The sequence below is a fragment of the Chionomys nivalis genome, chromosome 4 (assembly GCF_950005125.1).
Source record: "Chionomys nivalis chromosome 4, mChiNiv1.1, whole genome shotgun sequence".
Taxonomy (NCBI): domain Eukaryota; kingdom Metazoa; phylum Chordata; class Mammalia; order Rodentia; family Cricetidae; genus Chionomys; species Chionomys nivalis.
Window position 1 is genome coordinate 100585119 of NC_080089.1, and position 13020 is coordinate 100598138.

Below are 13020 nucleotides of genomic sequence, written 5' to 3' on the forward strand. Positions count from 1 at the left end.
CGGGACCCCAAGGTCGTGGGCGACCCTCTTCTTAACCGGACCTCACAGGGTTTCCGCCTTGTGCGTCATTAATCTAGAGTGGAGGATTTCCCCCAAGTGACGTTTGTGACCTTGTTTTTCCATAAAATCGAGGCCTGCAGCTCTGATGCTGATTTTAAAAAAAAAAAATTCTCAGTTGGGGCCCAGAGCAGGCCCTTCCTTCATTTTCCACCAGACCCCGTCACTAGACTCAGCCGCCCACACTGCTTAGAAACGGCGCCCTGACGGTGATTGGCCTCCGCTAAGCCCCGCCCTGGCCACGCCTCTAAGCTCTAAGTGTAGTTCCTACCTCCTTGCTGCCGCTGTCTGTGGATTCTGCGTCTCTGTACCCTGTGACAGCAGTGGCAATCATGGAGATGGATGTCACCAGTGACACCGTGGAAGTGCTCCCCCAGCACAAGTTCGACGTCAGGTCCCTGGAAGCTTATCTGAATCAGCATTTGCCTGGCTTTGGGGCAGAGCCCCGGGCTGTGCTCACTGTTACTCAATACAGGTATCTATCATAGCCTTCGCCTTCAGCTGGAGTAAGTCTGTGCTTGGTACTTTTCTTCTTTTGGCCCTGGGTGGGTTTCTCATTTTTCCAGTCGCGATTGGTTTCCCTGCAAGGACACTTCTGCTGTATGGCTTCTCCTTGAATCCCAGGTTAGTCTGAATTAGAAGGCAGTAGTAGAGACAGTGTCCATTATGCAATACAATCTAGTTAAGGACTAAAATCATTTGCCTAATTTACTGAGATGGATGAAGCTGGACACTTTTGGAGAAAAAGATGCTTTCTGTGACCTTTTGTGCTACAATCTGAAGATCATTTTCTGGAAGATTGGTGCCATTTTAATTGACCGTAGTCACTTGAGGCTAGGTTAATAACACCACTTGAAGTACTTTAGGCCCAAGTTCTTGAAAGAAGGGAATTAAATTGGATGAGATGACCCTGAGGGTGCCAATCCCCACTGGTAAGTGAATCTGACTTTAATCTGACGTTTTACAATAAATAGTTTTTCATTTTTATATGATTCCAGTGTAAAACCATTTTATATGGTTTCACTATAAACCATTTTATCTGATTTTATAATGGTCCCAGTCCATTGTGTGTTGCCCTTTTCTCTGGAGATTTAACTGTAACATAAATTCTGAACCCAAAGTTGTAGCATTTACCTGCTCCTATTTGTCTTGGTAAGGAAATCCTGAAGTATGATGAAGTAATGTAGGTGAAAGGGCTTGAGCATTGACATATCTGTATAGAGGTGAAATAAGGAATGGTTGACACTTGTGCTTTGTGTTTTAAACAGACTGAAACAGATCAAAGTTTAAACTTCAGTGGTTGGTCCAGTCCGTCTGGAATTTGGCCAGCTTGTTATCTGACCATCCCATCCTGCTCTGAGATAAAGGTCATATATTCTCAGGCTAATGTGGTCCTGTATTATCTTGAAAATAATTCTCAATTAAGTTGCTATTCATCAAAATCATGGTCATGAAATGAAATTAGGGGTGAAACAGAACTTATTTCTGAAACCAAGCCTGGTGCTACTGGCTTTAATCCCAACACTTGGAGGCCAAGGAAGGATGATAGTAAGGTCAGCCCAGACTATGCAGCGATCACAGGTCTCAAAAACCGTTTTTCCAGAACCGTTATATAGGCTTGGTTTAACATATATGCATGGAAGTACAGATTCAACACAGAAGACACATTCATTCCCCAAGATGAAAACATTTTAAAATTCAAAATATACTAGGCCACAAAAGTATCAAAAAAATCTTTTTGAACTTTGGGCCAGTGAGATGGCTTATCAGGTAAAGGCACCTGCTGCCAAGCCTGATGCCCTGCGGTCAGTCCTTAGAAACCGCATTGTAGAAGGAGAGAACCAGTTCCTGAAAGTTGTCCTCTGACCTCCACTGTGCCCCCACATAAGTAAATACAAAAACACACACATTTTCACAATATAAGGGCAGGCTTTTTAACAGGACAAAAACAGCAAACAAATACCATGTAGAAAGTAGCGTTCGTATGTTGGTGAGCCAATGAGCAACATGGTGATAGTTTGTTAAGATAAATATACACACCACCTGCATTTCTATATCTTAGCAACAGTCAGAGTATGACATTCAAAAAGCTCTCATGAGAACATGTTTTAAAAAACCATTTACCTAAACACCAGGCTAATAGGTATGCAAGACCTTTTTGTAGAACATGACAAAGACTTATTAGGAATTTTTCAAGAAATTTAGAAATTTAGAAATAACATACATGAAGAGGAAAAGTCAGTACTGTAATTTTTCCCAAGTGATCTATTATAGGTTCAAACAATGCCAATGAAAATCCTCTGGTTTTCTCTAAAAAAAAAAAAAAAACAAAAAAAAAAACAAAAAAAAAACAAAAAAAACAACAAAAAAAAAAAACTTCTAAATTGTCTGCAAAAGACCAAAGGGTTAATAGAAGCATTCCTAATGAGGAATAAAATGGGAGGTTTGGATTAAGTACCATAGTATTAGCACACAAGTGATTAACTGTGTCGGTGAGGCAGGGTTCACAAAGGACCCACTTTTATAGAACTGGTGTGAGAATGCTGATTTAGAAATCAGCTTGGGAGAAATGGGAAGAGCCATAGAGAAAGACTTTTCAGGAGCTCGTGGTGAGATAACTATTATCCCTATGAAATATTGCTGGGGTCTACCCTGGCATGGATAACTATTATCCCTATGAAATATTGCTGGGGTCTACCCTGGCATGGATAACTATTATCCCTATGAAATATTGCTGGGGTCTACCCTGGCATGGATGACTATTATCCCTATGAAATATTGCTGGGGTCTACCCTGGCATGGATGACTATTATCCCTATGAAATATTGCTGGGGTCTACCCTGGCATGGATGACTATTATCCCTATGAAATATTGCTGGGGTCTACCCTGGCATGGATGACTATTATCCCTATGAAATATTGCTGGGGTCTACCCTGGCATGGATGAAACTAAGTGTTTAATCCCAGTGCCACATAAACCAGGGACGGTTTGTGGTGCAAACCTGCAGTCGTAGCACGGAGAGATAGAGACAACAAGAGTGGGTGTTCAAACCCACCCTTCAACAACTTCACACAACTGTCCTCTGACCTGCTTTTACAGATGGTGGTGTGCATGTTCACACACATCAGGTACGTGCATGGTTAAGATATGAGACCTTAAAGACTCATTAAAGTATGAGTCACTGTAACTGCCCTTGCCCAACCTTTGACATTATTCTGTAAAACTGAGATTGAGAAAATATGTATGCCCTTTGCCCCAGTGATCATTATTTCTTAGAATCAAGAAAATATTTTTACCAGGCTATGAAGAAGTCATCTACAGACTATACATCGTGTTGCTTATAATAGAATAACTTTAAAACGATAATATTAGTAAAATGAAAGAATAAATTGCCCATGTACATAGTGAACTGCCATACATTAGTGAAAATGATTCCCCCACAGCTGTACATAACATATATAAAAGCAATGGACAAATATAGAGCATGTGGCTTGAGGAGTTAAACTTCAAGAAAACAATAAGCATGAAATTCAAGGAAGAGCTACTCAAAGGCCTGGTAATTTCTACAAGATAGAATATGGCGTTTGTTTGCTGTAGCTATTCTGTGCCTTCTAGGTTTTGTAAACATTCTTTTTAGTTATTCAAAAATCTTAACTTTCAAATATTAAGTCATTTTGGGAATATAAAATATAGTTAAACAGCAATGTAAACATTACATAGCTTGACAAAATAAGCTGGGTGGTGGTGGTGGTGCACATCTTTAATCCTAGCACTTGGGAGGCAAAGGCAGGTGGATCTCTGTAAGTTCGAGTCCAGCCTGGTCTACAGAGCGAGTTCCAAAACAGCCAGAGCTACATAAAGAAACCCTGTCTCAAAAATAAAAACCTTCGGCCGGGCGGTGGTGGCGCACGCCTTTAATCCCAGCACTCGGGAGGCAGAGGCAGGCGGATCTCTGTGAGTTCGAGACCAGCCTGGTCTACAAGAGCTAGTTCCAGGACAGGCTCCAAAAACACAGAGAAACCCTGTCTCAAAAAACCAAAAAAAAATAAAAATAAAAAATAAAAACCTTCTGTCTTGTAGCATTGTGCCTAATGTGTACCTAGCTCTGTTGTTGGTCTTCTGCATGCTCCACTCTACATGAAAGAAGATAGACAAAAAAACATGAATGATTTCTAAGTATTATTTGCAGGTTTATGCTATTTGCAGTGTTATGGGGTGCAGAAAATGTTGAGGACGAAGCAGGAAGGCTACATTGAAAAGGTAGCAGCCCACAAAGACTAGAAGGGGTTGAGGATGAGACCATGGAAGCTTCCAAGGCACAGGGAACCGCTGAAGCAAAGGCCAGGCATGGGGAGTGTGGCTCATGTGTCAAAGAACACAGACTAAGTACTGTAAGCAGGTGTAACAGAAGCCCTGTCGATAGCCATAGGGACTTTGCCCTTCACTTTGAGTTAAAGTGGGGAAAATTGGAGATTTTTGAGTAGAGGAGGAAATAATTTGCTGTCCTTATTGTTTTCAGCAGAAACTCTGCTGTGTTGAGTTTGACTGGAGAGAGCAAAGTTGGAAACAAAACCAGTATGTTAGAGTTCCAGCAGAGGCGTTTGTGGCACAGGCAAGTGTGGTGGGGTAAACCAGGTGACAGGAGATCAGATCACAATCTAGGTAGATTTAGAAAGAGCGGCTAATAATTAGATGCAGGTTAGAAAAGGGAGAGATGTGGTTGCTCTGGTTTTGCTGTGGTACCTAAGCATGGGTTATCATGAGCTAAAATAAAGGTGAACATAAAAGATGTCATTGTTTGAGGGGAAATGTCCCTGCAGGCTTATGCTTTGAACTCTTGGCTGTTGTAATACAAGCGGCGGCGGGGCTGCGTCCCAGGCACCCGGCTGCCCGCATGGCTTATGCCCCAAAATAATTACACAGAAACTGTATTCTTTTAAACACTGCCTGGCCCATTAGTTCCGGCCTCTTATTGGCTAGCTCTTACATATTGATCTAACCCATTTCTAATATTCTGTGTAGTACCACGAGCTGGCTTACCAGGGAGGATCTTAACCTGCGTCTGTCTGGAGTGGGAGAATCATGGCGACTCCCGACTCGGCTTCTTTCTCCCAGCATTCTGTTCTGTCTACTCCGCCTACCTAATTTTCTGTCCTATTAAAGGGGCCAAGGCAGTTTCTTTATTACTTAACCAATGAAACAACAGATAGAAAGATGACCCACCTCCATCATTTCCCCTTTTTCTGTTTAAACAAAAAATGGCTTTCACTTTAACATAGTAAGATTACATATAACAAAATAGTTATCAAGCAAGAATTACAGTTACAATATTTATATCTATTTTATCTTTTATCATAACTAAGGAAAACTATAACTATCTATCCATTCTTCAACTCCATCAAAGACTCCAGAAGGATATAATATTACCTAAGCAAACAAGAAATCCAAAACTCTAGAAATGACAGAGACATCTTGCTGCCTGGACAGTCACCCAAAGTTCTTTTGTACTGTTGGGGCATCCATCTTCAGCCTTCAGGCCCATAGTATCCAGCAGACATTTTCATCAAGCAGGAAATTCCAAAGACAGTTCAGTCACTTTTTGCTGTGTCCTGCAGAATGTCTTGCAGACTCTTTCATGAGTCAGGAACCCCGAAAATCCATCTCACCTTTAGGCAAGTTCAGCAGTCCTTTTTCTGCGGGTTCTCTGTGTCCAGTTTATGCAACAGTCCAGGCAAGAGTAGTTTCTTGCCCAAATGGCTATCAAACTCCATAAGGAGCCTCTTCAATGCCCATCTTCCTCTTGAAGTAGATTGGTACTGCCAGGAGCAGACGTGTCTCATTGTCATGAAAAGCCCTAAATTATTAAAACATTTAAAATGCCATATTCTGTAGTCTTTGAAAGATATGAAGAATGCCTATCTAGCTGAAATATATCTATGCACATCTAGAAAATCTAACTAACATGAATAAAAGCTTGACTATTATTGATGATTGTCCATTAGCAACCTATATTTCCTAATTATACATTACATTTTTAAATGAACTACACAATCACAATACCTTAATCAAGATCAGAAATACGTATACATATAACAAAATTGACCTTAAAATCCACACCAAAGCAAATTATTCATACCTATATCATTTCCCCCTTTAAATGTAAAAGAACATTTATAAACAATATTTGGGAACATGGGCGCAGTTTTGCTCTCCAAACTGCTTCCTGCTGAATGGGGGCGCTGTATTCAGATCTTTCATGGTGTAACCTGTGTGTCAGGGTCATCTCAGTCGGCAGTTGAGTGAAGTAATTTTCTGAAGGTGTTCATAGCAACCTTTCAGGAGGGCGTGGTCTATCATACCATATTGGGATAGAAGAAATCCACAGGGTTGCATCCTCTGTGAAAACAAAAGAAGACCCTCTCCAAAGCATCATATCCTTAGACCCATATTCTGAAATCATAATACCCTTATATCCATTGTGGTTTAGCTTGGCAGCCCATATAATGAAATGTCTCTCTGTACTTAGCTCCTTCACAGTCAAAAATTTTAAAGAAAACACAATAATACAAAGAATCCAGACTCTCTGTGAATTTTCCATTGTTACGTGGCTTATTTTTCTTTATTTCTTTTAATCTACAACTATCTGTACTCTGTCTCTTTAAAGACTTTACCCTTTTTTAAGACATTAACTTTATTCTTTATATATATTTTTTCTCTCTCTCAAGCCTACGTACATTCATCCAACAGTGTCTGAATCAGTTCTATTGTGAATCTGTAATTTTTTTACTATCCAGGAGCACTTTGTTTTGTGCTTTTAAATCGCTAACAAAAACAGGTACTGCTTGCTTGCCCCGCCCAGTCCAACATGGCGGAGCCGCTCGTGCCTCTGATCCTTGCACATTGCACCAGTAGCGTGGTGGAGCTGCATGTGCCTCTGAGCCGTTTGGTGCCCCTGAACCACTCACAGTTCCAGGCACACAGTAGTCCACATTGCCATCAAGTAAGCCGTAGCACTTTACTCCAAATGCTCCATTCAAAGACTCTGTCTCCCGCAGGAGCCAGACAGAGATCGCGATGGCGGCACAGCCCAGAAAGCAGGCAATTTTAAAACAGCCAGTTTTTTCCTGTTGCTGAGTCAGGACAATTTCTTTGCCGCACGCAACCCACAAACAGCAAAAAGCTGTCTTAAATTCTCTCTCTGTGTCCCTTTTAAGCCCTCTCAGGTTTTACGTGGAGTTCATTAGCACGTTGGGTGCCACTCTGTTGTAATACAAGCGGCGGCGGGGCTGCGTCCCAGGCACCCGGCTGCCCGCATGGCTTATGCCCCAAAATAATTACACAGAAACTGTATTCTTTTAAACACTGCCTGGCCCATTAGTTCCGGCCTCTTATTGGCTAGCTCTTACATATTGATCTAACCCATTTCTAATATTCTGTGTAGTACCACGAGCTGGCTTACCAGGGAGGATCTTAACCTGCGTCTGTCTGGAGTGGGAGAATCATGGCGACTCCCGACTCGGCTTCTTTCTCCCAGCATTCTGTTCTGTCTACTCCGCCTACCTAATTTTCTGTCCTATTAAAGGGGCCAAGGCAGTTTCTTTATTACTTAACCAATGAAACAACAGATAGAAAGATGACCCACCTCCATCACTTGGCCCCTAGCTGCTTGAGCTACTTCAGTGGTTGTGAAACTGAGGCAGGCAAATGTAGGCAAAATTTAGACACTTGGCACTCCGAGTGGAGACCCCTTTTCTAATCACACACTTAGCACCTGGGAGCCCTACCTGAATCAAGCTGAGTGTACATTCTGCTCCAAACAAGGCTGTAGCTCAACTCTTGGGTGACTGGCATTTTTTGCTTGGTGTCCATTCGTGTGTGTCTTGGAACATATTGAAAATATCCTGGAACTAGATGCAAAAGGCCACTCTGGTCTGCGTTCGATTTGGGGGTATAAATAGTAAGGCGAATTGTGTTCTTTGGTAAACTTTTAGACTTGTATTTACCATTGTATGCCTATGCTTGGTTAGGCATGTGTATGAATAAAATCAGGTTCTTCGTGGGAAAGGACATTCACAATAAACACTTGCATAACCCAAGCCTGTCAATCAAAAGCAAAGCGCCCACAGTATGCCCCTTAGCAACCAACTCTTCCTTCTCCTGGATCCCATGGAAGAAAGTCCCAAAGAATAACCACTGCTTTGTGGCATTCTCGCTCAAGTAGCCTACCATTTCCCTGTATTAGGCCCAGCGCCATCTCTTTACATCAAACTTCTTGGGCCTTGACATTGATGTGTGCTTTTTCAGTTTTTGTGGGTAAGACACCCCATACCTGGAAACACCCAGACCACTGACAACAGAACCCTTGGGCTTAGCATATAGAAGTGGGGTGTAGGGGACAGGCCTTGATGGTCATGTGTGCTTCTGATGCCACCTGGAGCTCTCTGCTTCCTGGTTTGCTGAGAAATGGGAAGCAACTGCTGCAATCTCTTGTCACCATAGACTGAGCCATTTTGACATGCTTTCCCTCATGAGACAGACCACATATCCTGAAACTGGGAGCTCCCAAAAAGGGTTTTTCTGTCTATTGCTTCTGGCCAACACTTTATCATAGTGATGAGGAATGCTAGTAACACGGAGGAAATGGGAAGGAAGTTCTGTGCTGTGACGTTTAGGATGGTTCCTAGACTCTTCAGTGAATACGTCAGAGTGACCAACTGGATATAGATCAGGGCAGAGGCCTTGTCTAGGCATAGGTTTGAGAGTTGATAGAGAAGGCATTGGAAGCCACAATGCAGAAAGGCTTACTTGGAAAGAGAGTCTAAATAAAGTGGAAGTTTGGGGTTCCAGCCACAGTACCCCAGTAATAAGAAGTTGGAGAGTTAAAGGAAGGCTGAAAAAGAGTTTGAGAAGGAGTGGCCAGATGGTAAAAGGTGTCATGCATTGTGCTAGTGATCTTGAGAAGGCAATATCAGTGGAAAAATGGGGACGAAGGCTTGATTGGAGTGGGTTCAAGACAAACTTTGATTAAGACAGTTGCTGTGGAGCGGAATGAAGAGGGGCCAGGAAAAAAACAAATAACCAGTGATTAAGAATTTGTGCAAGAGAAGATTCTAGAGCAAAGACGTTGAGAAGAAAAGAAAAGCTCTGGAGGAAAAGTTATCCTGTCGTTCAGAAGCCAGGCTCTACCTACCGTTCTGATAGAAAGGTATCCTGGCTGTCAGAAGCCAGACTATACCTACAACTTTGATGGAAAGGTATCCTGGCAGTCAGAAGCCAGGCTTTACCTACAGCTTTGATGGAAAGGTATCCTGGATGTCAGAAGCCAGGCTCTACCTGTAGCTGCGAAGGGAATGGTATCCTGTCGTTAAGAAGCCAGACTCTACCTACAGTTCTGATAGAAAGGTATCCTGGCTGTGTTCTGGTGGGGGTGGTTTCACTGCAGGAATGTAGCAATCCTGCTCCTCTCCGAGAGAGCTCTTACAGCCCAGCTCTGCTCCACTCTGCCGGGAGAGTTTCCCCACAGATATGCCCATTGCTTGTCTGCTCTTGCTCTGCTCCACTCAGGGAGTTTCCCAGCAGAGATGCCCATGGCTTGTCTGCTCTTGCTCTGCTCCACTCAGGAAGTTTCCCAGCAGAGATGCCCATGGCTTGTCTGCTCTTGCTCTGCTCCACTCAGGAAGTTTCCCAGCAGAGATGCCCATGGCTTGTCTGCTCTTGCTCTGCTCCACTCAGGAAGTTTCCCAGCAGAGATGCCCATGGCTTCCTTGCTCCAGTGAAAGTTGTTACTTCTCTGCCCCACTCCACTCTGGCAAAAGAAGATTTTCGCTCAAAACTCATTCAGGAGTGGCCACCTCTGCCAGGGTGGAAAAAGGCAGCTGCCAACTGAACAGGCACAGGGCTTATATGGGGCTTCTTAGGGGAAGTTTTTCCCAGGGTAAAAATTTTCAGGGTGTGACTTGGTTGGATTTCAATCCCTGAGTTTGTATAAGCTCAGAAATGAGCTGGATTTCATGCTCAGGGGTTGGTTGGTTTTGTGTTCGGAGATAGGCTGGTTTTTCTGCTTGGGAATTGGTTGGTTTTGTGCTCAGTTGGTCAGGGGTAGAATGTTTCTTTGGCTCTGGTTTCAGGGCCAAAGTAAGAGTGTGTGTGTGTGTGTGTGTGTGTGTGTGTGTGTGTGTGTTTTGGCTCTGGCTTCAGGGTCAGAGGGTGTTTCTTTGGCTCTGGTTTCAGGGCCAACATGTTTTTTCACTGGCTCTGGTTTCAGGGCCAGGGTGTTTGTTTTTTGGCTGACCCTTTCCCCTACACCTTTACCCCTGAACCATCTCTCCTGCTCCGTGTCACTGTCTTGAGGAGCCATCCCTGGACTGTCAGAGCCTCCTTTGGCCTGAATGTTGTATCCAAGATGACACTGAGCCAGTTTCAGGAGAATAACACCTGCTCCTTATTTGCTTCAGGCAAGACAACTCTCAGGTGTGCGGAGTTCGCCCCATGTCCAGCTCCCATGTCGCACCCATGGGTCAGGCTGACCACTAAATAACTTTGTCTAGCAGTGTACCCTTGCGTGGCTTCCTCCCCTCCCAGAGATCTGCCTTGCCCCCTTCTGTGTGGGGATATGAGAGGCACCATTTATAAGGTAGCAGGTCATCGCTGCATACCAAGTCTGCTGGCCCCTCTGCTGTGGGCCTCTGAGACTGTAGAACCATGAGAAGTAAGCTTTTGCAGTTTATAAACTACCTAGCCTACGGTGTTTTGTTTATTGGCATGTGCGGACTATGGCAGGCTTCTCAACCAGGATAGGACCCACACAATCACCCTTTGCACCTCACCTGTCGCTGCAGGGGTACAGGAGACGTAGAACAAACCCTACATGTCTGATGGGTTACTACAAGAACTCTGAAGAAATTCATATGATTCTCTCCTGTCTGTATGATATGACTTATCTTTATTTGCTTCTAAGAGGCTAAGGGTGGCATATTAGGGTCTTGTGATATTAATGGATAGCCAGGATCTTATCAAAATAACCCACCCTAGCTGTCTACCTAAACAGAAGGATTTAGTCCTTATCAATAGTCAGAGTACCATCTCTTACAACAGACTTCAGCAATTTCTTTAGCACCAGATATCTTGTTCAAGTTCTTAACGGTCATAACTATGAGCTCAGTGGTTTGTACCCTGAGGTCATGAGTGCTTCCCCACTGCTGGGGTCCTGCTGGGTGGGGTGGGGAGATTTAACCCGTGCTGTGTTGAGGTGCTGATAGTCCCCAGTGCAGGGGGCTTCTGCATTTGTTTCCTTACTTTTGTCCTTGTCAGAACTGGAGAAGGCATTTCTCCTGTTGCGTCCGCAGAATCCTCAGCTGCCAGCAGGCTGCCATCTGTTTGGTGTCACCACGAACTCACCCTCCTCCAGCTGCTCGGGGCACCCCTGGGGCCAGCCCAGCCTTGAGATACATTTATGTTTGTTTCTTGTCTTTGCTGACATTTCAGTAGGATTTCAGAAGGAAGGAGACAGTTTATAATTGACCTTTTAAAAACCTTTTTCTCTAGATCAGGACAGTCCAATCCAACCTTTTTCCTCCAGAAAGGACCTCAAGCCTATGTTCTCAGGAAGAAACCACCGGGCTTTCTTCTTCCCAAAGCACATAAGGTATGGCACAGACACATAGCGAGCAGTTCTTCTACCACAAGAAACTCCCTCTGAAAAACACAACTGCCATTCAAACTGCATTTGAAAGTCTTCTCAGGACTGGAGAGATGGCTCAGAGGTTAAGAGCAGTGGCTGTTTTTCCAGGGGTCCTGAGTTAAATTCCCAGCAACCACATGGTGGCTCACGACCATCTCTAATGAGATCTTGCACCCTCTTCTGACCTGCAGGCATACACACAGGAAGAACACTGTATATATAATAAATAAATAAAAAAGGTCTTCTCACCATTACTGACTAGTGGAAATGCACTTCTCTTTTAATTAAATATTTGCTCCATTTGTATACCCTCTTGTTTGAAAAAGGGGAAACCTAAAGCTGTGTTGAAGCTGTCACCCTGAACCTCTCCAGGTCTCCTGTGGGCTTCATTCTTCCCTGTGGATATGATCATCGCTACTCGTGTCTAGATGATCTGTTTTCCCTACATATGAAGAGTGCCTGTAATGACAATCTTTGCCCGATGATTTACTGAAATGTGTTTGCTGTGGACATCTTATAATCATTCAGTGGTTTAAAAACGACATGAGCAATCATTTATAATAGACTCATCAGGGAGAACTATAAAAAATGTTTGTTACGCCGGGCGGTGGTGGCACACGCCTTTAATCCCAGCACTCGGGAGGCAGAGGCAGATGGATCTCTGTGAGTTCGAGACCAACCTGATCTACAAGAGCTAGTTCCAAGACAGGCTCCAAAACCACAGAGAAACCCTGTCTCGAAAAAACCAAAAAAAAAAAAAAAAAAAAGTTTATTACAAATTAAATTTTCTAATTATTCTGAGTTGTTCACTACCTAATAATATATACATAAACCAAGTTATCATACTGTTGTCTGAGATTTCTGCCCAGTTCCCGCAGTCGTTAAGTCCCAAAGAAATCACACAGAGGTCTACATTAGTTATAAACTGATTGGCCCATTAGCTCAGGCTTCTTATTAACTTTTATAACTTATATTAATCCATTATTCTTGTCTATGTTAGCCAAGTGGCTCGGTACCTTTTTTGACAGGGAAGTCAAATCTTGCTTGTTCTGTGGCTGTGTCAGGACTGCAGAGGAATGGGCTTCCTTCTTCCCAGAATTCTCCTGTTCTCCTTGACCCACCTCTACTTCCTGTCTAGTTGTCCTGCCTATACTTCCTGCCTGACTACTGGCCAATCAGTGTTTATTTAAAATATAATTGACAGAATACAGACCATTGTCCCACACCATCATACTATACCTTATAAATACATACAAACACAACAACTTATCAGTTAATTTCT

General features: G+C 43.3%; 1 protein-coding gene across 1 annotated transcript in view; it reads left to right on the plus strand.

Moving 5' to 3' along the window:
* The first annotated feature begins 61 nt into the window (after nt 1-61).
* The window catches only part of Acad11 (acyl-CoA dehydrogenase family member 11), a 79484-nt gene continuing 66525 nt past the window's right edge, over nt 62-13020 (plus strand). The window contains exons 1-2 of the mRNA XM_057766345.1: nt 62-532; nt 11603-11702. Coding sequence (XP_057622328.1) covers nt 390-532; nt 11603-11702 — 243 coding nt within the window. The 5' untranslated portion in view covers nt 62-389. The remainder of the gene's footprint in view (nt 533-11602; nt 11703-13020) is intronic.